General features: G+C 34.4%; 1 protein-coding gene and 1 long non-coding RNA gene across 2 annotated transcripts; both read right to left on the bottom strand.

The window, feature by feature from the left end:
- Window positions 1-14,999: 14,999 nt before the first annotated feature.
- Window positions 15,000-17,181, bottom strand: LOC142630698 (uncharacterized). Its single transcript, XR_012843415.1, has 3 exons — window positions 16,649-17,181; window positions 15,812-15,920; window positions 15,000-15,253 (listed from the first exon to the last, which is right to left on the bottom strand). It is a non-coding gene; the product is annotated as an uncharacterized LOC142630698 (long non-coding RNA).
- A 310-nt stretch (window positions 17,182-17,491) lies between these two features.
- Window positions 17,492-21,448, bottom strand: LOC142633149 (transcription factor bHLH47). The gene is made up of 5 exons (XM_075807420.1): window positions 21,130-21,448; window positions 20,466-20,574; window positions 18,724-18,842; window positions 18,392-18,519; window positions 17,492-18,163 (listed from the first exon to the last, which is right to left on the bottom strand). The coding sequence occupies exons 2-5, from the start codon at window positions 20,531-20,533 to the stop codon at window positions 17,783-17,785; spliced, it is 696 nt and encodes a 231-aa protein (XP_075663535.1). The 5' UTR covers window positions 20,534-20,574; window positions 21,130-21,448; the 3' UTR covers window positions 17,492-17,782.

Raw genomic sequence — 21,448 nt, 5'->3', positions numbered from 1 at the left:
TCTAAAGTAAAATAAATAAGCTCACAAAAATTACCAATAGTAAAGTTAAAAACAATTAAACTCAATTAACTAATTTTATCCAAAACAAACAACCTGACCCGTTAAAAAATTTTAAACAAAATAATTTTGTCCATACTTGGACGCATACATTAAAATAAAAAATAAAAAAAAAAACTATTAGTTGTTAAGCAACCGAGTCGGATGCTAGAGTCGCCACACACAACTAACAACAAAGCTGCCTCTCCTAACTTCAAGTCCTACCTCCGTCCCAGGACCACATAAAGAGAAAAATTGTTTGACAAGTATTTTCAGTTTTTGGTTTTCAAAATTTCAAAATTCCAAATTGAAAACATGAAACAATTTTTTGGTAGAAGGAAAGTTGTGATGAGATGAAGCTTTGGAGAAATGGAATTTGTGGGGGTTGAGGGTGGGTTTAAGAGAAATGAACGGCATTTGGCGGAGGAGGGGGAGCTCAAAGGTAGGTGAAAAAAGTGGAGAAGTAGATCTGAGAAAGGGTGGTGAAAAAATGGAGAAGAAGTTTTGAGAAAAGTTGGTGAAAAAGTGGAGAAGGAGCTCTGAGAAAAGGTAGGGCAGAAGAAGCTTAGAGGAAAGGTGAAAAGTGTGTTAAAGGGATTTGGATCCATCCAAGTTATATAATAATAATAATAATAATAATAATAATAGTAATAATAATAATAATAATAATAATAATTAAAAAAAAAAAAGGTTACAAACCTGTCAGGGTGAGACAAGTGGCACTTACCAAATCTCTCAATAGCACCTTCGGAAACTATCCACCACAAGAATACCACAAATAAAACAGAAATATTGTGGACCACATCAAGGACGAAGGGAGACTTGGACGAAGGGCAGTGGCCCCCTATTTTTTTTAAATTAATATATTGTTGGGGTTTATGCCCTAAAACTCAATTTATTGGCATGTATTTAATAATTAAATTGTTTAATTATATGAGACTATCTATAAATGAACTAAGACATTATCATAGTCCATGAGATGCATTGTATGTGATTTATGTGAAAAGTCACAGAAGATATAAATCACAAGTTCTTTGTAAACTCAGAAGTTTAGTTCGTAGTCGGTGATGAAATTGGGCGTTTCATCTGCGAAGACTATAACATATCAATTAAGATGATTTGTCTTGATCATGGAAGTGGAGACTTCTAGTTGGTATGTTGATATGTTTTAAAAGTTAAAACATATTGAATTGGACTGTGAGATTTATTATTCTCCTAACGACTGTCAAATGAATAATAAATCTCACGACTTCTATTTACATCAACTCTAAATCCTGAGAGAATAATGGACCTGATCATGAGATGTAGGTTGTTTTGATATATCAGGAGTGAGATCTATTAGTTACGGTCAAAACCTCAGTATGTTGGGCATCCGCATTTAGTGTTGATGGAACATATATTCTCAAGATGGAATTCATAGTCTCTTAATGGAGATACAAAATATTCCCTTGAGATAAGTTTAATGGATTTAGTTATTCAGAGTGTTGGGCCCAACCACTTTAGTAAGGAGTTACTAAAGTATATATTTATGAAATTGGATTTCATAAATATATGACGAATAACATAAAGGATTAAACCAGGTACTCAAGGATTAAGATGTAGTAATCTTCAAAGTGTCAGTCTATATTCATGACTTTGAATTGCTACGAATATTTTAATGAAGGGGTTGTATGCATAATAAAGTCTTGGGATATAATTTATTAGTAAGGCCTAGAGTGCAATTATATTTATATAGTGGTATTAAATATAATTAATGGTAATTTTGGGCTTGTCAAAAGTTGACGGAAAAGCCCAAGACCCATTGGAACTAGTGTCTTATTGGTCCCTTTTGGTCCCACTCCAAACCACACACTAAAGCCCAATTGGAAAGGCCTAATAGGCCAGCCCAATTAGATAATCAGTTAGTTATAAAGGGAGAAACATACAGAATTTTTAGAAGTGAAAAAGAGAAATTAAAAAACGGTGTGTGAGAGAGTGTGAAACACACTTTCATTCTCCATTTGAAAACTGATTGAGAGACTACACATCTTGGGCGTAAAGTGGAATTGGAGTGAAGATTAAAAGTGTTCCCAAGTGCTTCTAATATTTGTTTTGAATTTCTCCACACCAAGGTACGCCATCTTGTTCTTAAATTCTAAAATTTACATAGTGCACGTTATCAATCATGAATGAAATATATCCTTATTTGTTGCTTCCGCTATGTGTTTTGTATGAGATACAAAACCAGAATTTTTCCTTCATATATATAGGCACTAATTTTAGCAATTTTGTTATATAAAATCACACTTTGCCCCACTTAACATTATCATTGATTCTATTAAGAATACTACTCTAGTCATAAACTTTTCTATAACATTTTTACAAACTGTTACGGTAGTAAAATTTATTAGTTTGCACCTAGGTTCATTACTTACATCGCATTTTTACTTACTAATAACCACTCCCCACATTAATAATTTGTAAAAAAGTTTATAATTCTAGCATTTTTCTCTTTTTAAAGGCCAAATCTAAAATCTAAAGTAAAATAAATAAGCCCAAAAAAATTATTCAACAACAAAATTACCAATAGTAAAGTTAAAAAACAATTAAACTCAATCAACCAATTTTATCCAAAACAAACAACCTGACCCGTTAAAAAATTTAAAACAAAGTAATTTTGTCCATACGTGGACGCATACATAAAAAATACCAAAAAAAAAAAACCATCAATTGTTAAGCAACCGAGTCGAATGCTAGAGTCACCACACGCAACTAACAGCAAAGTAACCCCTCCTTACTTCAAGAGAGAAATATTTAATGATATGACAAGTATGGACAAAATTCCATACAAGTGTGGACAAGTATGGACCACATAAAGAGAAATATTGTTTGACAAGTATTTTCAGTTTTTAGTTTTCAAAATTCCAAATTGAAAACATGAAACAATTTTTTGGTGTTTTCTAAGGCCATAACTATATTTAATGATATGATTTTCGCAATTTTAGGTTGTCAATATAGAGATTTCTAGGTTTGTTTTGGTGTGGTAGGATAGTCACGGTGGAGGATTTATGGGGTTTATTTAAGTGGGTTTTTGTAGTCCTAAAAATTTTGTATTGTTACTTTTGTCAATATAACATGTAATTTTGGGAACTAAAAATTTATATAAAACATCATTTTTTTTTTAGTTTTGAGAACTTGCTTTCTAAAATAGGTACTGAACAAAAAATGCGGTAAAATTGTGTGTTTGAAAACTTATACCTTACAATTTTTGAGAACTATTTTTTAGATTTGAAAACATAAAACAAAAATTTTTGGCCAAATAGGCTCTAAATTATTTTCTAAAGAATAATAGGGATTTGGTGGGGAATTCCAACTCGATACTCTTTGCCTTGGTGAAGATGTTTTCAACTTGTTTGTTTTCATTTTCTAAAAATCGTGGGCCCCACCTAGAGAAATGTTGTTTGGAAAATGTTTTTCTATTTTCAAAAATTTGAATCCAACTTTTATAGTACAAGATTGAAAATAGATCTCAAAACTAAAAACTGAGAAAATGGTGTTTTGGGAGCAATTTTGTGTTTTATAAGAACTGAGAATTAAATTAAGTCAGTTCTCAATTCTTATAAAACACAAAATTGCTCCCAAACACCATTTTCTCAGTTTTTAGTTTTGAGAACTTATTTTCTAGAATAGGCGTCAAACAAAAAATGCGGTAAAATTGTGTTTTGACAACTGATTTCAAATACAATTTTAGAAAAACTGTGTTCTAAATTTGAAAACATAAAACCAAAAAATTGGTGAACTAATTGCATTACATTACCGCTTACTTCTCACTTTTTGTTCAAAAATTAAAGTAAAAGAGATGACAAAGCTAGGGTGTTCCCAAAAATGAGGATAAAATTTAGAGTGGAAACAAAAGAAAGGGGGCAATAGGGGTGGGGATAAAATGCAAAAAGAATGTATTAAAAGTAGGGTTGAGTAGGGATAGCAAATGGCAAGCCCAATGCTCTTATTATAGTTGCGCAACACTCACTGACAAGTGACAAGCCCAGTGCTGGTGCCACATAGCAACAAAGGCATATTCATCATATCTGGCCTCTATGCCCAATGCCAACCAACAGCAGCACCCTTGCCTACGCAAATTAAATTATATAAAATTGTAAAACTTGTCGAACAAGTTGTAAACAAATAGGGAGATTTTTTTTTCTCTCTTTTTCTGAACTACCTGTCTTGTCTTTGACTATATACTCTTTAATATAATGGTCAAGTTAATTATTCTTATTTGGTTTAAGTAGACTCTATTATTAGCTATGTTCTAAATGTTTCTTTGTCATTTTGGGGGGAAAAATATTACCTATGTTAACCTTGAAGAGAGAGAGAGAGAGAGGTAGGTTTCATGGACCAGTTAACAAATAATAAGTAAACCCTACTATGTTTTACCTTCTCTCAAGTAAAACACTCTCTTAAATTGTAATTTGCAGTTTCATGTACACTAGTTAACAAATAGAGAAAACCAACCATGTAGTAACTACATGTGTACATTCCATACTACTCAATATGCATCATCCATCAATTTATAATTCAAGCACTAAGATGCACTACTTAAATTGCAACAGCTGCAAGAGCGGCTTCTTTCACTGCAACAGCTGTTGCTTCTTTCTCAAAAGCAACTTCTTTCTTAGAAGTAACAGTTGCAAGAGCGGCTTCTTCACTAAAAAACACAATAAAAAAGAGAGAGAGAAAAAAGAACAACACTAAAAAGAGAGAAAAAAGAACAAAGACACTACAAAAAAATCGTCCTATTGCAGCATTTTTTTCTTGGTGCTTTCAAAAACCATTGTAATAGAGGAGCCTGTAACAATGAATTTTGAAATAGCTGGAATAGGAAATCCTATTACGGCATTTCAACATTGGCGCTTCATAAATCACTGCAATAAGAGATCTACAGCGGCGGTTTCCAAAACCACTGGTATAGGAAGCCCTATTGCAGCATTTTTAAACCGCTGCTATAGGTCAGAATTACCAATTTTTAAAAATTATTTTCTTATTTGAAAAGATCCTATTCTGGTGCTTTAAAAGTGTTGCAATAGGTTAACCTTATTCCAGCACTTTCAACAGGATTACTCTATTCCCTTATGGAGGAGACTTATCCCAACGCTTTTAAAAGTGCTGAAATAGAGTTAACCTATCCCAGCGCTGTTAAAAACGGTGGAATAGGGTTACTCCATTCCATTATGGGGTATATTTATCTCGGCACTTTTAAAAGCGCTGGAATAGGGGAAGGGAACCCTATTCCAGCGCTTTTAAAAGCGCCGGGATAGGTATACCCCATAATGGAATGGAGTAAATAAACAATAACCAAAAGCTAAAAAGTCATTATTATCTTAATGAAATATATAAAGACCCCAATTCACATGACTGCCCCAATAAGTGCTAAAGCTAAAAAGTACTTTTCAAAAATGAACTAATATTAATAATTTAATAACCTCAAAAATATTGACACTATTGTTCAAGCTAGTTATTAATTAATAGCACAGCACAAATAACTTACCTCGATCCCCTTGATGTGGCAGGTTAGCAATGATGCCTCTTTTGCTTGGCTAGTCCCGTTTGGGGATATAGTCATCAGGCTGAAAAATCAAATATTTGAATTAAATATAAATAAATAAATAAATATATATATATATATATATATATATATATATATATATTGTATAAAAGGAGGGATTTTATTAGCTAGAACAAGCAGAGAGTACAACAAGACTTAGAAAAGTAACAACACACAACACCGTGAGAAATATTATGCAACACATACTACCAAAGACATACATACACCACAACACTAACTCCAACACACAACAACCTAAGAGAAACTTCAAACCAACAGCTGATAAACAAAAAAACAAAATAGCAAATATATATTATGTTATAAAATAAATAAAATTCAAATCAAAGAAAATTGAATCCCAAACCCACTACAAATAGTAGCAATCAAGAACAATAGAAACTTGAATTTTTTTGTATTTTTTATTTAATTTGAAGCAATGCCCTAATAAAAATAGATCAATGCCCCCAAATATATATTATATTATATCCCTTCACATTACACCAGAATCTAAACAAAAACGTAAGACAAAATATTTGAATATTATTGTATTTGTATTATGTTCACAGCAGGAAAATAATAATAATAATAATATATATACACACACAATACATGGTAGGAGAATCAGAAGCAACAGCTGCAAGAGCGGCTTCTTCATAGAAAAACATAGAAAAAGAGAGAAAAAAAAGAACAAAGACACTACAAAAAAAATCGTCCTATTGCAGCGTTTTTTCCCTGACGCTTTTAAAAATTGCCGTAATAAAAGAGCATGTAGCAGCGCTTTTTGAAGCCACTAGTATAGGAAATCCTATTGCAGCATTTGAACACCGATGCTTCATAAATCGCTGCAATAGAAGACCCATAGTGGTGGTTTTCAAAACCGCTAGTATAGAAAGCCCTATTGCAGCGTTTTCAAACCGCTGCTATAGGTCAAAATTATCGATTTTTTTAAAATTATTTTCTTATTTGAAAAGATCCTATCTCGATGCTTTAACAGCGCTGTAATAGGTTAGCCCTATCCCTGCACTCTCGAAAGTGCTAGGATAGGATTACTTTATTCTCTTATGAAGGAGACCTATCCCGACACTTTCAAAAGCGTTGGAATAGAATTAACCTATCCCAACGTTGTTAAAAGTGTTGGAATAGGGTTACTCCATTCCATTATGGGATATACCTATCCCCGCGCTTTTAAAAGCGTTGGTATAGGTTGTATTCATATTTCCGTAAATACCCTATAGGGGTGGTTATAAAACCGCTGGTATAGGCCTGAAAATCTGCCGGTACAGGTCTTCAAAATTGTACATCAGAACTGTCCCGACACAAGTAAAAGCACTGGAATAGGATCTGAAAAGCATCGGGACCTATCTCGGCGCTTTTGAAAAGCGCTGGTACAAGTCTGGTGACCCTATACCGGCTGTTTAAAGCAACAGGAAAAAAAAAGTATAGAGATAGGCATTTTGGCCTATTCTGGCGCCTTTTAGTGCTATCCCAACGCTTTTGCAAACGCTAGGATAGCCCCCCTTTTTTGGCAGTGAGAGAGAAAAAGAGAAAGGATACCCAGTGCTCATACTATCCAACTTTGCAATAACATTTTTTGGTTAAACTTAGAGAGCATGAGTTGTAACTATTTGGAAAGTTTAGTAGGGAAGAAGGAAAATTGCTATGAGATGTAGATCTGGAGAAATAGAGTTGGGAAGAAGGAAAGTTGTGATGAGGAGCTTTGGAGAAATGGAATTTGTGGGGGTTAAGGGTGGGTTTGAGAGAAACAGATGGCATTTTTGGAGAAGGAAGAGCTCAAAGTGAAGAAGAAGCACATCTGAGAAAAGGTAAGGCAGAAGATGCTTTAAAGGGATTTGGATCCCCAGGTTATATAATAATAATAATAATAATAATAATAATAAGGTTACAAACTTGTTGGGGTGAGACAGGTGGCACGTACCAAATCTGTCCATACAACGCTAGGATAGGTTAACTCTATTCCAGTACTTTTAAAAGCGCTGGAATAGGGTTAACTTATACCAGTGCTATAAAAGCCCTGGGATAGGACTACTCTATTCCCTTATGGGGGAGACCTAGTAGTCCTATCCCGGTGCTTTTAAAAGTGCTAGAATAGGATTACTCCATTCCATTATGGGGTATACCTATCCCGGCGCTTTGAAAAGAGCTAGACTAAGGATTTCTCATAATAAATGACCAATACCCTCCTAAAACTTGGCCAATGACCAAAGTACCCCCAAAACATCGAAAAAGACCAAAATACCATCAATTACTTGAATAAGACCAAATTACCCCCATAAATCGAAAAAGTGACCAAAATGCCCACGTAAACGCAAAAAAATGTCCAAAACTATTCAAAATGATAGGAGATAAAACCATCTCATTAGTAAACTATTCAAAACTATAGTTTTTTTCTTTTAATATTGTTTTGAATTTATTATATGCATGGATTCATGAGTTTTATATTATAAATTGATACAAAATTTGACATTCACAATAATTATAAATAGATGTGATTTAATGTTGGTACTGACAAAATACTAATACATTGATGTAAACTAATCCATTGTGTGTTTATTATATTGTAGGATGGTGATGATTTGGAAGCGGATGTCCATTCTCCCAGTGATAATCGCGTATCATCGATGATAGACATTAGGCGATGTTGACGTAGATAGTGGGCCTTATTTTGGAGTAACTACCTGGACATTTTGATATGTATAATAAATTTTCAAACTTTGATCTATATATGTTATAGTTGGAAAATTTATTATAAAATTCTAGACACTTGGGATGTATTATTTTGTGTATAATAATCTAGATATTTGGGATGTAATTATTGATATGGTGTAATTAAATATATTTGGTTTGTTGGTTTAAAGTGGTATTGTATTTGCTTTTGGAAAATATGAATTGTAGGTTATATAAAGTATAGATTACAGGTGCTATGAATTGTAGGTTCATTATAGGTGCTATAATTTTTTTTTTTTTTTTTTTAAAAAAAAAACCCTATTGCAGAGCTTTACAAACCGCCAGAAAAGTGTATGGTATAAGCAGGGCCTATTACGACGTCTTAAAAGTGCTGGTATAGGCCTTGTTATTTAATTTATTGAAGACCTATACTAGCGCTTTCGAAAACGCGAGAATAGCTACTGCCTATGCCGATGTATTCATATTTTCATAAATACCCTATAGGGGCGGTTATAAACCGCTAGTATAGATAGACCTATATTGGCGCTTTTTTTATTATTATTAAAAAGCGCCGGTATAGGCCCTGAAATCCGCTAGTACAGGTCTTCAAAGTTGTTGGTCAGGACTGTCCCGACACAAGTAAAAGCACTAGAACAAGGTCTGAAAAGTGCCGAGACCTATCCCGGCACTTTTGAAAAGTGCTAGTATAGGTCCGGCGACCCTATACCGACTGTCATTGCGTGGCGGTTTAAAGCGCTGGGAAAAAAAGCATTGGGATAGCCTAGCGCTATTGCATACACTGGGATTGCCCCTTTTTTGTAGTAAGAGAGAAAAAGAAAGAGGGTACCCAGTGCTCGAACGATCCAACTTTGCAATAACATTTCTTGGTTAAACTCAGAAAGCATGAGCTGTAACTATTTGGAAAGCTTAGCAGGGAAGAAGGAAAGTTGCTATGAGATGTAGATCTAGAGAAATAGAGTTGGGAAGAAGAAAAGTTGTGATGAGGAGCTTTGGATAATGGAATTTGTGGGGTTAAGGGTGGGTTTGAGAGAAACAGAGGGCATTTTTGGAGGAGGAGAAGTTCAAAGTGGAGAAGAAGCAGCTCTAAGAAAAGGTAGGGCCGAAGATGTTTTAAAGGGATTTGGATCCCAAGGTTATATAATAATAATAATAATAATAATAATAATTGATAGGGAACTGATTTAGCCTATCTCCGAGTCGTCCATACAGGTCGTCCATAACCCACCTACTATTGCAAACACCCTCAGAAACTTACCTACAATTACCTCGTCCAAGGGAGAAGAGCTCTGGACGAGGTAAGCACCACCAGAGTGATGCACTCATCCAGAGTGCCGACAACCTCGTCTTGAAGGAATTTTCCTGTTAGACGAGACAGCCCCTGCGCGTGTACCAAAGCACACTCAACTAAGGAACTCCAGGACGAGGGTATCATACTTAGGAAAATCTCCGAATATGACGTGATAATCCCTTATCCCATGCATAACCGCCAGGTATCCGTTGTGGAACAGAAGCATAACTTCTAAACGGTTATGCAAGTTACGTTTGATTTCTACCTCTCCTTGAATCCAGGAGAAGTTCCAATTTTGATAACCGCCTATAAGAACACTATATAAAGGCTGTTTCAGAAAATGCCAAGGTATGTTCATTTTTTACTCCAAAAAAGTTGGAACTCAGATAACATAGAGAGAAAAACTAACTTTGCCATCGGAGGGTTTTTGGCCAGCAGCCCCGGTCGCCTTTGATTTGCTTTTCTTTCTTTTTTCAGGCCGCAAAGAGAACCAGTAGTCCTTTCAAGTCCAAAGCATCTAGCCTACTGATCTTCTTTGCATCATCAATAATAATAATAGTATAGTATAGTATAGTATAGTATAGGTCCGGCGACCCTACACCAACTGTCACTACGTGGCGGTTTAAAGCGCTTGAAAGAAAAGCATTGGGATAGCCCAGTGCTTCTACATACGCTGGGATTGCCCCTTTTTTGTAGTGAAAGAGAAAAATAGAGAGGATACCCAGTGCTCGTACGATCCAACTTTGCAATAACATTTCTTGGTTAAACTCAGAAAGCATGAGTTGTAGCTATTTGGAAAGCTTAGCAAAGAAGAAGGAAAGTTGCTATGAGATGTAGATCTAGAGAAATAGAGTTAGGAAGAAGGAAAGTTGTGATGAGGAGCTTTGGAGAAATGGAATTTGTGGGGGTTAAGGGTCAGTTTAAGAGAAACATATGGCATTTTTGGAGGAGGAGAAGCTCAAAGTGGAGAAGAAGCAGCTCCGAGAAAAGGTGGGGCAGAAGATGCTTTAAAGGGATTTGGATCCCAAGGTTATATAATAATAATAATAATAATAATAATAATAATAATAATAATAATAATAATAATAATAATAATAATAATAAAAGTATAGTATAGTATAGTATAGTATAGGTCCGGCAACCCTATACCGACTGTCACTGCGTGGCGGTTTAAAGCACTGGGAAAAAAAGCGTCAGGATAGCCCAACCCTTTTGCATACGCTGGGATTGCCCCTTTTTTGTAGTGAGAGAGAAAAAGAGAGAGGATACCCAGTGCTCATACGATCTAACTTTGCAATAACATTTCTAGGTTAAACTCAGAAAGCATGAGTTGTAACTATTTGGAATGCTTAGCAGGGAAGAAGGAAAGTTGCTATGAGATGCAGATCTGGAGAAATAGAGTTAGGAAGAAGGAAAGTTGTGATGAGGAGCTTTGGAGAAATGGAATTTGTGGGGGTTAAGGGTGGGTTTAAGATAAACAGATGGCATTTTTGGAGGAGGAGAAGCTCAAAGTGGAGAATAAGCAGCTCTGAGAAAAGGTAGGGCAGAAGATGCTTTAAAGGGATTTGGATCCCAAGGTTATATAATAATAATAATAATAATAATAGTATAGTATTGTATAGTATAGTATAGTATAGGTCTGGCGACCTTATACCGACTGTCACTGCGTGGCGGTTTAAAGCACTGGGAAAAAAAGCGTTGGGATAGCCCAATGCTTTTGCATACGCTAGGATTGCCCCTTTTTTGTAGTGAGAGAGAAAAAGAGAGAGGATACCCAGTGCTCGTACGATCCAACTTTGCAATAACATTTCTTGGTTAAACTCAGAAAGCATGAGTTGTAACTATTTGGAAAGCTTAGCAGGGAAGAAGGAAAGTTGCTATGAGATGTAGATCTGGAGAAATAGAGTTGGGAAGAAGGAAAGTTGTGATGAGAAGCTTTGGAGAAATGGAGTTTGTGGGGGTTAAGGGTGGGTTTGAGAGAAACAAATGGCATTTTTGGAGGAGGAGAAGCTTAAAGTGGAGGAAAAGCAGCTCTAAGAAAAGGTTGGGTAGAAGATGCTTTAAAGGGATTTGAATCCCAAGGTTATATAATTATAATAATAATAATAATAATAATAATAATAGTAATAATAATAATAATAATAATAGTATAGTATTTTATAGTATAGTATATGTCCGGCGACCCTATATCGACTGTCACTACGTGGCAGTTTAAAGCACTGGGAAAAAAAGTGTCGGGATAGCCCAACGCTTTTGCATATGCTGGGATTGCCCCTTTTTTGTAGTGAGAGAGAAAAAAAGAGAGGATACCCAGTGCTCGTACAATCCAACTTTGCAATAACATTTCTTGATTAAACTCAGAAAGCATGAGTTGTAACTATTTGGAAAGCTTAGCAGGGAAGAAGGAAAGTTGCTATGAGATGTAGATTTGGAGAAATAGAGTTGGGAAGAAGGAAAGTTGTGATGAGGAGCTTTGGAGAAATGGAATTTGTGGGGGTTAAGGGTGGGTTTGAGAGAAACAGATGGCATTTTTGGAGGAGGAGAAGCTCAAAGTGGAGAAGAAGCAGCTCCGAGAAAAGGTAGGGCGGAAGATGCTTTAAAGGAATTTGGATCCCAAGGTTATATAATAATAGTAATAATAATAATAATAATAATAATAATAATAATAATAATAATAATATAGGTCTGGCAACCCTATACTAACTGTCACTGTGTGGCGGTTTAAAGCGCTGGGAAAAAAAGGGTCGGGATAGCCCAACGCTTTTGCATACGCTGGGATTGCCCCTTTTTTGTAGTGAGAGAGAAAAAGAGAGAGGATACCCAGTGCTCGTACGATCCAACTTTGCAATAACATCTATTGGTTAAACTCAGAAAGCATGAGTTGTAACTATTTGGAAAGCTTAGTAGGGAAGAAGGAAAGTTGTTATGAGATGTAGATCTGGAGAAATAGAGTTGGGAAAAAGGAAAGTTGTGATGAGGAGCTTTGGAGAAATGGAATTTGTGGGGCTTAAGGGTGGGTTTGAGAGAAACAGATGGCATTTTTGGAGAAGGAGAAGCTCAAAGTGGAGAAGAAGCAGCTCTGAGAAGAAGGAGGAGCTCAAAGTGATGAAGAAGCAGCTTAAAGTGGAGAACAAACAGCTCTTAGAAAAGGTAGGGCAAAAGATGCTTTAAAGGGATTTGGATCCCAAGGTTATGTAATAATAATAATAATAATAAGGTTACAAACTTGTCGGGTGAGACAGGTGGCATCTACCAAATCTGTCCATGCAGTACGAAAATTTAAATTTGTTGGTATGAGAATGTTTTGCTTGGAGGGGAGATAAAGTAAAAATTATATTAAGGGAGAGAGGTACTACGTTCATAATATTTTTACAATATTTTCACAACAAATTATAGGTGGTTAGTTGTTATTGGTTCAAATTTAAACCTAACACTAAGATTACTTTTTTGCCCCAATAATAATAACTAGTAACAACTTGCCATATTGTGAAAATGATGTGAACATATAATACATTTGTTTGCAAAAAAAAAAGGTGAAGATTGCTGCACTGAAAAGTGAAGAACAAAATTCCTTAATTGGCACACTCATCTCTAAAATCTCCACCTGGGTCATCAAATAAACCCAAACAACATCTCTGTCAATAGTACCTTCGGAAACTGTTCACCACAAGAATACAACAAATAAAAGAGAAATACTGTGGACCACGTCAGGGAGACTTGGACGAGGGGACAGTGGCCCCCCTATTTTTTTTTAAATTAATATATATATATATATATATATATATATATATATATATATATATATATATATATATATATATATGTAGGCACTCATTTTAGCAATTTTGTTATATAAAATCACACTTTACCCCACTTAACATTATTATTGATTCTTTTAAGAGTACTACTCTAGCCACAAACTTTCCTATAACATTTTTACAAACTGTTGCAGTAGTAAAATTTTATTGGTTTGCACCTAGATTCATCACTTATATCGCATTTTTACTTACTAATAACCATCACCACATTAATAATTTGTAAAAAAATTTGTAATTCTAGCACATTTCTGTTTTTAAAGACTAGATCTAAAATCTAAAGTAAAATAAATAAGCCTAAAAAAATTATTCAACAACAAAAATTACCAATAGAGTTAAAAACAATTAAACTTAATCAACCAATTTTACCCAAAACAAACAACCTAGCCCGTTAGAAAATTTTAAACAAAATAATTTTGTCCATACTTGGACACATACATAAAAAAAAAATTTAAAAAAAAAAAAACCCATTAGTTGTTAAGCAATCGAGTCAGATGCTAGAGTCGCCACACGCAACTAACAGCAAAGCTGCCCCTCCTAACTTTAAGTCCTGGCTCCATCCCTAGACCACATAAAGAGAAATATTGTTTGACAAGTATGTTTAGTTTTTGGTTTTCAAATTTGCAAAATTCCAAATTCAAAACATTAAACAATTTTTTGATGTTTTTTGAGGACATAACTATATTTAATGATATGATTTTCGCGATTTTAGGTTGTCAATATAGAGATTGCTAGGTTTGTTTTGGTGTGGTAGGACATAGTCACGGTGGTGGATTTATGGGGTTTGTTTAAGTGGGTTTTTGTAGTCCTAACAATTTTGTATTGTTACTTTTGTCAGAATAACATGTAATTTTGGGAACTAAAAATTTATATAAAACATCATTTTTTTTTTTTCTGGTTTTTAGTTTTGAGAACTCGTTTTCTAAAATAGGTACCAAACAAAAAATGCGGTAAAATTGTGTGTTTGAAAACTTATTCCTTACAATTTTTGAGAACTATTTTTTAGATTTGAAAACATAAAACAAAAAATTTTGACCAAATAGGCTCTAAATTATTTTCTAAAGAATAATAGGGATTTGGTGGGGAATTCCAACTCGATACTCTTTGCCTTGGTGAAGGTGTTTTCAACTTGTTTGTTTTCATTTACTAAAAATCGTGGGCCCTACCAAGAAAAATGTTGTTTGGCAAATGTTTTTTTGTGTTCAAAAAATCTGAATCCAACTTTTACCGTACAAGACTGAAAATAGGAAATAAGTTTTTAGTGTTTTATAAGAACTGAGAACTAAATTAAGTTGGTTCTCAATTCTTATAAAACACAAAATTGCTCTCAAACACCATTTTTCTCAGTTTTTAGTTTTGAGAACTTATTTTTTAAAATAGGCATCAAACAAAATATGTGGTAAAATTGTGTTTTGACAACTGATTTCAAATACAATTTTAGAAAAACTGTGTTCTAAATTTGAAAACATAAAATCAAAAAATTGGTGAACTAACTGCATTACAATACCTCTTACTACTTCTTACTTTTTGTTCAAAATTAAAGTAAAAGAGATGACAAAGTTAGGGTGTTCCCAAAAATGAGGATAAAATTTAGAGTGGAAACAAAAGAACGGGGGCAATGGTGGAGGGGATAAAATGCAAAAAGTATGTATTAAAAGTAGGGTAGAGTAGGGATAGCAAATGGCAAGCCCAGTGCTCTCATTATAGCTATGCAACACTCACTAACAAGCCCCGTGCTAGTGCCCCACAGCAACAAAGGCATATTCATCATATCTGGCCTCTGTGCCCAATGCCAACCAATAGCAGCAACAACTGTACCCTTGCCTACGCAAATTAAATTATATAAAGTTGTAAAACTTGTCTAACAAGTTGTAAACAAATAGGGAAAAAATATACTCTTTAATATATTATTTCTCTCTTTTTATGAACTGCCTGTCTTGTCTATATAATACTCTTTAATATAATGGTCAAGTTAATTATTTTATTTGGTTTAAGTAGACTCTATAATTAACTATGTTGTAAATGTTGCTTTGTAATTTTGGGGGGAAAAAATATTACCTACGTTAACCCAGAAGAGAGAGAGAGAGAGAGAGAGAGGGGTTTCATGGACCAGTTAACAAATAATAAGTAAACCCCACTATGTTTTACCTTCTCTCAAGTAAAACATTCTCTTAAATTGTAATTTGTAGTTTCATGTCCACTAGTTAACAAATAGAGAAAACTAACCATGTAGTAACTACATGTGTGCATTCCATACTACTCAATATGCATCATCCATCAATCTATAATTCAAGCACTTAGATGCTCTGATTACAACATATATCTCATAATTAGAATCACACTACCATCCAGCAACAAACTTAGGATCTATAAGCAAATTACCTCTCTATGGAGTCCTCCGCCACCACATTGACCTTGTCCACCAATGGACTTTGAGCCTCTGAACTCATGCTAGTCTCAATAAATTAAAATCCACCGAATGATCAATCCCCTAAAATCACAAACCAAAAAAGTCAAACTTTCTTGTCTTATTATTGCAGATAGCTAAATAAAAAAGAGTAAATGACATACACACACATACATACATACCTATATATACATATTACGACTGAAAAATTATCTAATTTACTATTCTACAGTATATGCATCAAACAGTCATGTAAAAAAACAGAGACTTTGTTTATTTTCCAAACATGGGTGCTTCTTAATTCGATCAGCTTCTATTTGGTTTCTTTCCCAGAAAACTATGTATCCTTTTCATTTTCAGTACCAAAAAAAAAACTTTTATGGTTCATTTCCGGGAGAACCATAAATAAAATATAATAAAAAAAAAATAAAAAAAACTGGAACCCATTAAAGAGATGGGCAAGACTTGGGTTAATTCCAATTAGACATATTGATTGGAACCAAAATGACTAAAAAGATTCCAGTTTCTTAGAAACCAAACAGAAAAGTTGCTAAAAACCCAGAAATGAAATCACAAAATAAACCCCAAGCAAATTAAATATAAAAAACATATTCTATATTATATTTCTCATGAAGAAAATATGTCATGATTTTCATGGTTAAAATTTTGAAACATATTTTATTTTGTCATCTATAAAAGAAAATAAAAATTTTCACTTAGGTTTTACTAGAAAGAGCAAAAGAGCTAACATTTTACTAGAAAAAAAAAAAATTAAAATTATTCATAATAACAATGAAAACATGATTGGTTACCTATTGCTTAGGAGAGATCCAAGTTAGAAAAAGCTCTCTTGGTACTCTTAACATAAACAACGACCTTCTTTTAGGCTTTTCATCAGCTTTGGTATGGACCTCCTAATAATAAAAAATGTTTCTAATAAGTTGAGCATTCATCGTGAAGAAGAAAATTTTCAAAAAAGAAGGGTATTCCATGATATTCACTTTCTAGTTTAACCCCTTTTCTAGAACTCACTAGTGCAACGATCAAAATAGGTGCTGTAACTTACATTTATGTTGCCCTGAAGGTATGTTTTCATATGCTTCCTACGCGGCATCCAAGTTGTAAAATGTTATTCATTAAGACATGATATGCTAAAAAATTTAAGCCCAACAACTATAACTTTATTGTTCTTATTAATTCTCCATATTTGCAAAGATATTGTAAGATCACCAGCCTAAATTAGCTAAAACTCATAACCTTGCATGGATTATTTTTCAACTGCACACCAATTTTTCCTTTCTTAAGCTTACGCAAGAGTGCCAAGAGACAAGTAGTTATGCTTATAAGGAAAGGATGAAAATTGGAGTGATGTTCAAAATTGTAAAACTTGTGGAATAAGTTGTAAACAAATAGGTAGATTTTTTTTTTCTCTTTTTATGAACTACCTGTTTTGTCTGTGTCTATGTACTCTTTAATATAATGGTCAGGTTCATTATTCTTATTTGGTTTAAGTAGACTCTGTAATTAGCTATGTTCTGAATGTTTCTTTGTAATTTTGGGGGAAAAAAAATATTACCTACATTAACCCAGAAGAGAGAGAGAGAGAGAGAGAGAGAGAGAGAGAGAGAGAGAGGTTTCATGGACCAGTTAACAAATAATCAGTAAACCCCACTATGTTATAACTTTTTCTAATTATAATTGCATTGGTGAGCAGCCACCACCTGCTGTGGCCAGACATCAAACATTAGCCACTACACATCGAGGACACTATTATAACCACTCTCTATATTGATACACAAACCTCCTAATGCATGACCAATTAGCCCCCCCCACCCCCCAAAAAAAAAAATAATGAGGAACTGCTAAGCTACAGACTAATAAGCACCCCCAAAGTACTAAATTCTTTCAAGGCCACCTTTTCCAGTATAGGAATTGCTACCACTAAGTTAAAATTCCTTCCTTGCTGTTGGTTGCTCCCCAAGAAGTTGGGATGGCCATGAATCCATTGGCGTGGGATACCTGGCATGTGGTTTGCTCACATTTGAGTTGGGCTTAAATGTCTGCTGGGTAACATCAGGCAATGCCTCTGGACGAATGGGGAGGACAAAGACAGCAGATATTTGCTGTGATGAGGGTTCTACAGCAGGCAATCTGACACAGTCTCCCGGGAAATGTGATGTCAGTTCTGGTTGTTGAAATTCGGGAGGTGGTACGTTCAAGTCGGGTTTAGATTGGGCTATTCTCTCTTCTAGTTCACTTTGCAGTTTTTCAATCTCGATTTCTAGGGCAGAATTCTCCTCCCTCAGCTCATTCTTCTCAACGGTCACCTGTTCAAGACAACTTTAATTTCATATAGTTTCTTCTCAGAAATTCAAGATTTACAGGCCTCTTTTACAAAAAGGACAACGGTTGAGGGTCAGCTCAAGGTAACTAGTAGAAAATAAAAATACTACTTGAATGGATGAACTTATGTTTCTACCACTTAAACTGGATAAACTCACAAATGGGATAAAACTATTTACCAAAGATCAGTCAGAGATAGTTAAGGGCCTTACATAGTTAGATTCAGACAAGAGAGATGTGTGCTCCTTTTTGAGGCACTCAATCTGGCTTAACAAGTCCCTCAACAGTCGAGTAGCTTCACAAAGTACAGAGGCCTTTCCACTGTTCTGTTGGGTCAGTTCTACACATGAAAATTTTTGACACAAGTAATGATCTATCACCATGATCCATCATCACACAAAAACATCTGCTGTTTATATACTGAATACCAAAAAACTAATCAAGACTATAAGATTGATTAGAATAAACATGTTGACAGTGGAGTTTTATAAATCTAAAACATGTGTAGGTGGCAAAGAAATATCATGAGAAGAATGAAAGTTACCAAGAGCATTGGCCAGGTCGAGAAAAAGATCATTCAAATGTTCACGCTTCAATTTCTCCCTCTCGGCTTTTTGTATTCTTTTAGGAACTTTCCCCTTATTCTTTTTGCCAGGACAATCCCTGCGACACAAACAGCTTTAAGGCATCTAAACAAGGTGCCCTAGCTATTTTCATCCAAATATGCAAACCATGTGAAGCCACTTAGATGTGTTATAACCAACTAGTCTCAAAAACTAATCATGCACACTGGTTATTGCCAAAACGTATGTTGCTAGGAAAAAGTTATAAGCATTTAGCATCTGTAGGAATATGCCAAAGATGCCTGCTTATGCAGAACAATGCATCCAAGTATAGCTCAAGTGTGCTACTCCAACAAAAGTATTAAGGAAAACATAAATGAAGGGGGGCATTAAAGAATGCAAAATAAAAACTAGCTAATAGTAATAGATGAAAAGATTGAGACAATGCCAAGATGTCTAAAGGTTGGTAAACAAAGATAACATAGCCTGAATAGATATAGAGTTTGTTCTTCATGTTGCATGTGATAGAAAGGTGGGTTCCTCAACTGAATCGTACCATACCATACTATGGGAGGGGTCCATACGTCCTTTAGATAGATAGAGCCCCCGGTAGCCTCATATTAACACTATGAATTAGAGCTTGACAGAAAAGGTGAATTAAGAATTTGGAGAAATCATGAAGACAATCTAAGCCAGCATAACATCACATAAACCCCCTTTTTTATATAGATAATAGACATCTTCATTAAAAATAAAGTACGTCATGTTCACAATGATGAACAGAATGTACTAGAAACAAATACAAACAGAGATAGAATGCACAAAATAAAAAATGATATAAAATTTTTAAATCAAATTGTAATTCTTCAGAAATGGGGTTGAATCAAATTGTTATTGTTATTCGTATTCTCCCTCCTTGACATGGATGACAGAAAGTTATTTACGGCAAACTAATTTCAAGTTCATATATGTTTGTCGCTTCTTTTTTCTGTCAAAGCATATTTAAGATTTCCTTTTATATTTTACACAAGCTATAATCCACCTACCACCAACTTTAATGGATATTGAAAATTTCCCAGCAGTATACTGCAAATTAACAGAGAACTCACAAATTTCTCAAAATGAATGATGGCACCTAATTGACATCAACCTTTCATTAAATTGTACACCTTTAATAAGAATAGGCTCTGGCTCTAACAGCACCTCCTCCTCTATCCCAAGAATAGGTGGAGGGTGACATCATAAATTCAAGACCCAAAGGATATAGGTGCACCTATAACTTAACAAGTGGGAATAACATTTTAACCTTTCATTCGTCGAGGAAGGGGCTTGCGGGAGCACCAAAAAAATTGTGTTATATTGCAATAATTTAGTAAACTCATATAACCGGTCATTTGTAAGGCATGTCCAACCCATAACATCATTCTCCTAATTAAAATCTTACAGGTCTATACATTTTATACCCAATTGCATTTAATGTTAACAATACCTTCTATCAAGTAAAACATTCTCTTAAATTGTAATTTGCAGTTTCATGTAAACTAGTTAACAAATAGAGAAAACCAACCATGTAGTAACTACATGTGTACATTCCACACTACTCAATATGCATATCAATCTATGATTCAAGCATTAAGATGCACTGCTTAAATTACAACATATATCTCATAGTTAGAATCACACTACCATCCAGCAACAAACTTAGGATCTATAAGCAAATTACCTGTCTATGGAGTCCTCCGCCACCACATTGGCCATGTCCACCAATGGACTTTGAGCCTCTGAACTCATGCTAGTCCCAATAAATTAAAATCCAGCCAAGGATCAATCCCCTAAAATCACAAACCAAAAAAGTCAAACTTTCTTGTCTTATTATTGCAGATAACTAAATAAAAAAGAATAAATGACATACACACACACGCACATACATACCTACATATACATATTATGACTGAAAAATTATCTAATTTACTATTCTACCGTATATGCATCAAACAGTTATGTAAAAAAACAGAGACTTTGTTTATTTTCCAAACATGGGTGCTTCTTAATTCGATCAGCTTCTATTTGGTTTCTTTCCCAGAAAACTATGTATCATTTCATTTTCAGTACCAAAAAAAAAACTTTTATGGTTCATTTCCGGGAGAACCAAAAAAAGAAAAGAAAAACTGGAACCCATTAAAGAGATGGGCAAGACTTGGGTTAATTCCAATTTGACATATTGATTGGAACCAAAATGACTAAAAAGATTCCAGTTTCTTAGAAACAAAACAGAAAAGTTGCTAAAAACCCAGAAATGAAATCACTAAATAAACCCCAAGCAAATCAAATATAAAAAAAGCCACAGATCACAAAAGCAAAAGCTAACAATATTGAATTATTGATACCTGGAGATCAAAAAGAAACCAAAGGCCAGGAAGTCTACAAGTCAAACCCACAAACAGTTCCACAAGAAAACGGTCCCTAACAACCTTTCTTTATAAATTTTTTTAAAAAAAAAATAGTACTCAGATGAAATGAATCGTAGAATTTTCGAGGAAATTAAGAACAAAAACTCAGAGATAGAGATGAAAAAAGAAATAGCGTAGGTTGTAAGGTGTTTAAGGAAGAAAGAAAGAAAGAAAAAATAAGAAAAAAGGAAAAGAAGGAGTGGGCGTGTGTGGCGGGAGTGTTGAAGACACACGAGAGCGCGTGGGGGGTTGGTGC

Source organism: Castanea sativa, chromosome 4 (assembly GCF_040712315.1).
Source record: "Castanea sativa cultivar Marrone di Chiusa Pesio chromosome 4, ASM4071231v1".
Taxonomy (NCBI): Eukaryota; Viridiplantae; Streptophyta; class Magnoliopsida; order Fagales; family Fagaceae; genus Castanea; species Castanea sativa.
Note: the sequence above shows the minus strand (reverse complement) of the source record. Positions and strands in the feature narration are given on the sequence as shown.

Bases quoted from the DNA above. Each gene is read 5' to 3' on its own strand.
- LOC142633149 (XM_075807420.1), bottom strand. From the start codon at position 20,533: ATGAGTTCAGAGGCTCAAAGTCCATTGGTGGACATGGCCAATGTGGTG. The intron at 18,843-20,465 runs GTAATTTGCTTA...TTTGTGTCGCAG, and splicing joins GCGGAGGACTCCATAGACAG to GGATTGTCCTGGCAAAAAGA. The intron at 18,164-18,391 runs GTAAGGCCCTTA...TGTCTTGAACAG, and splicing joins TCTTGTCTGAATCTAACTAT to GTGACCGTTGAGAAGAATGA.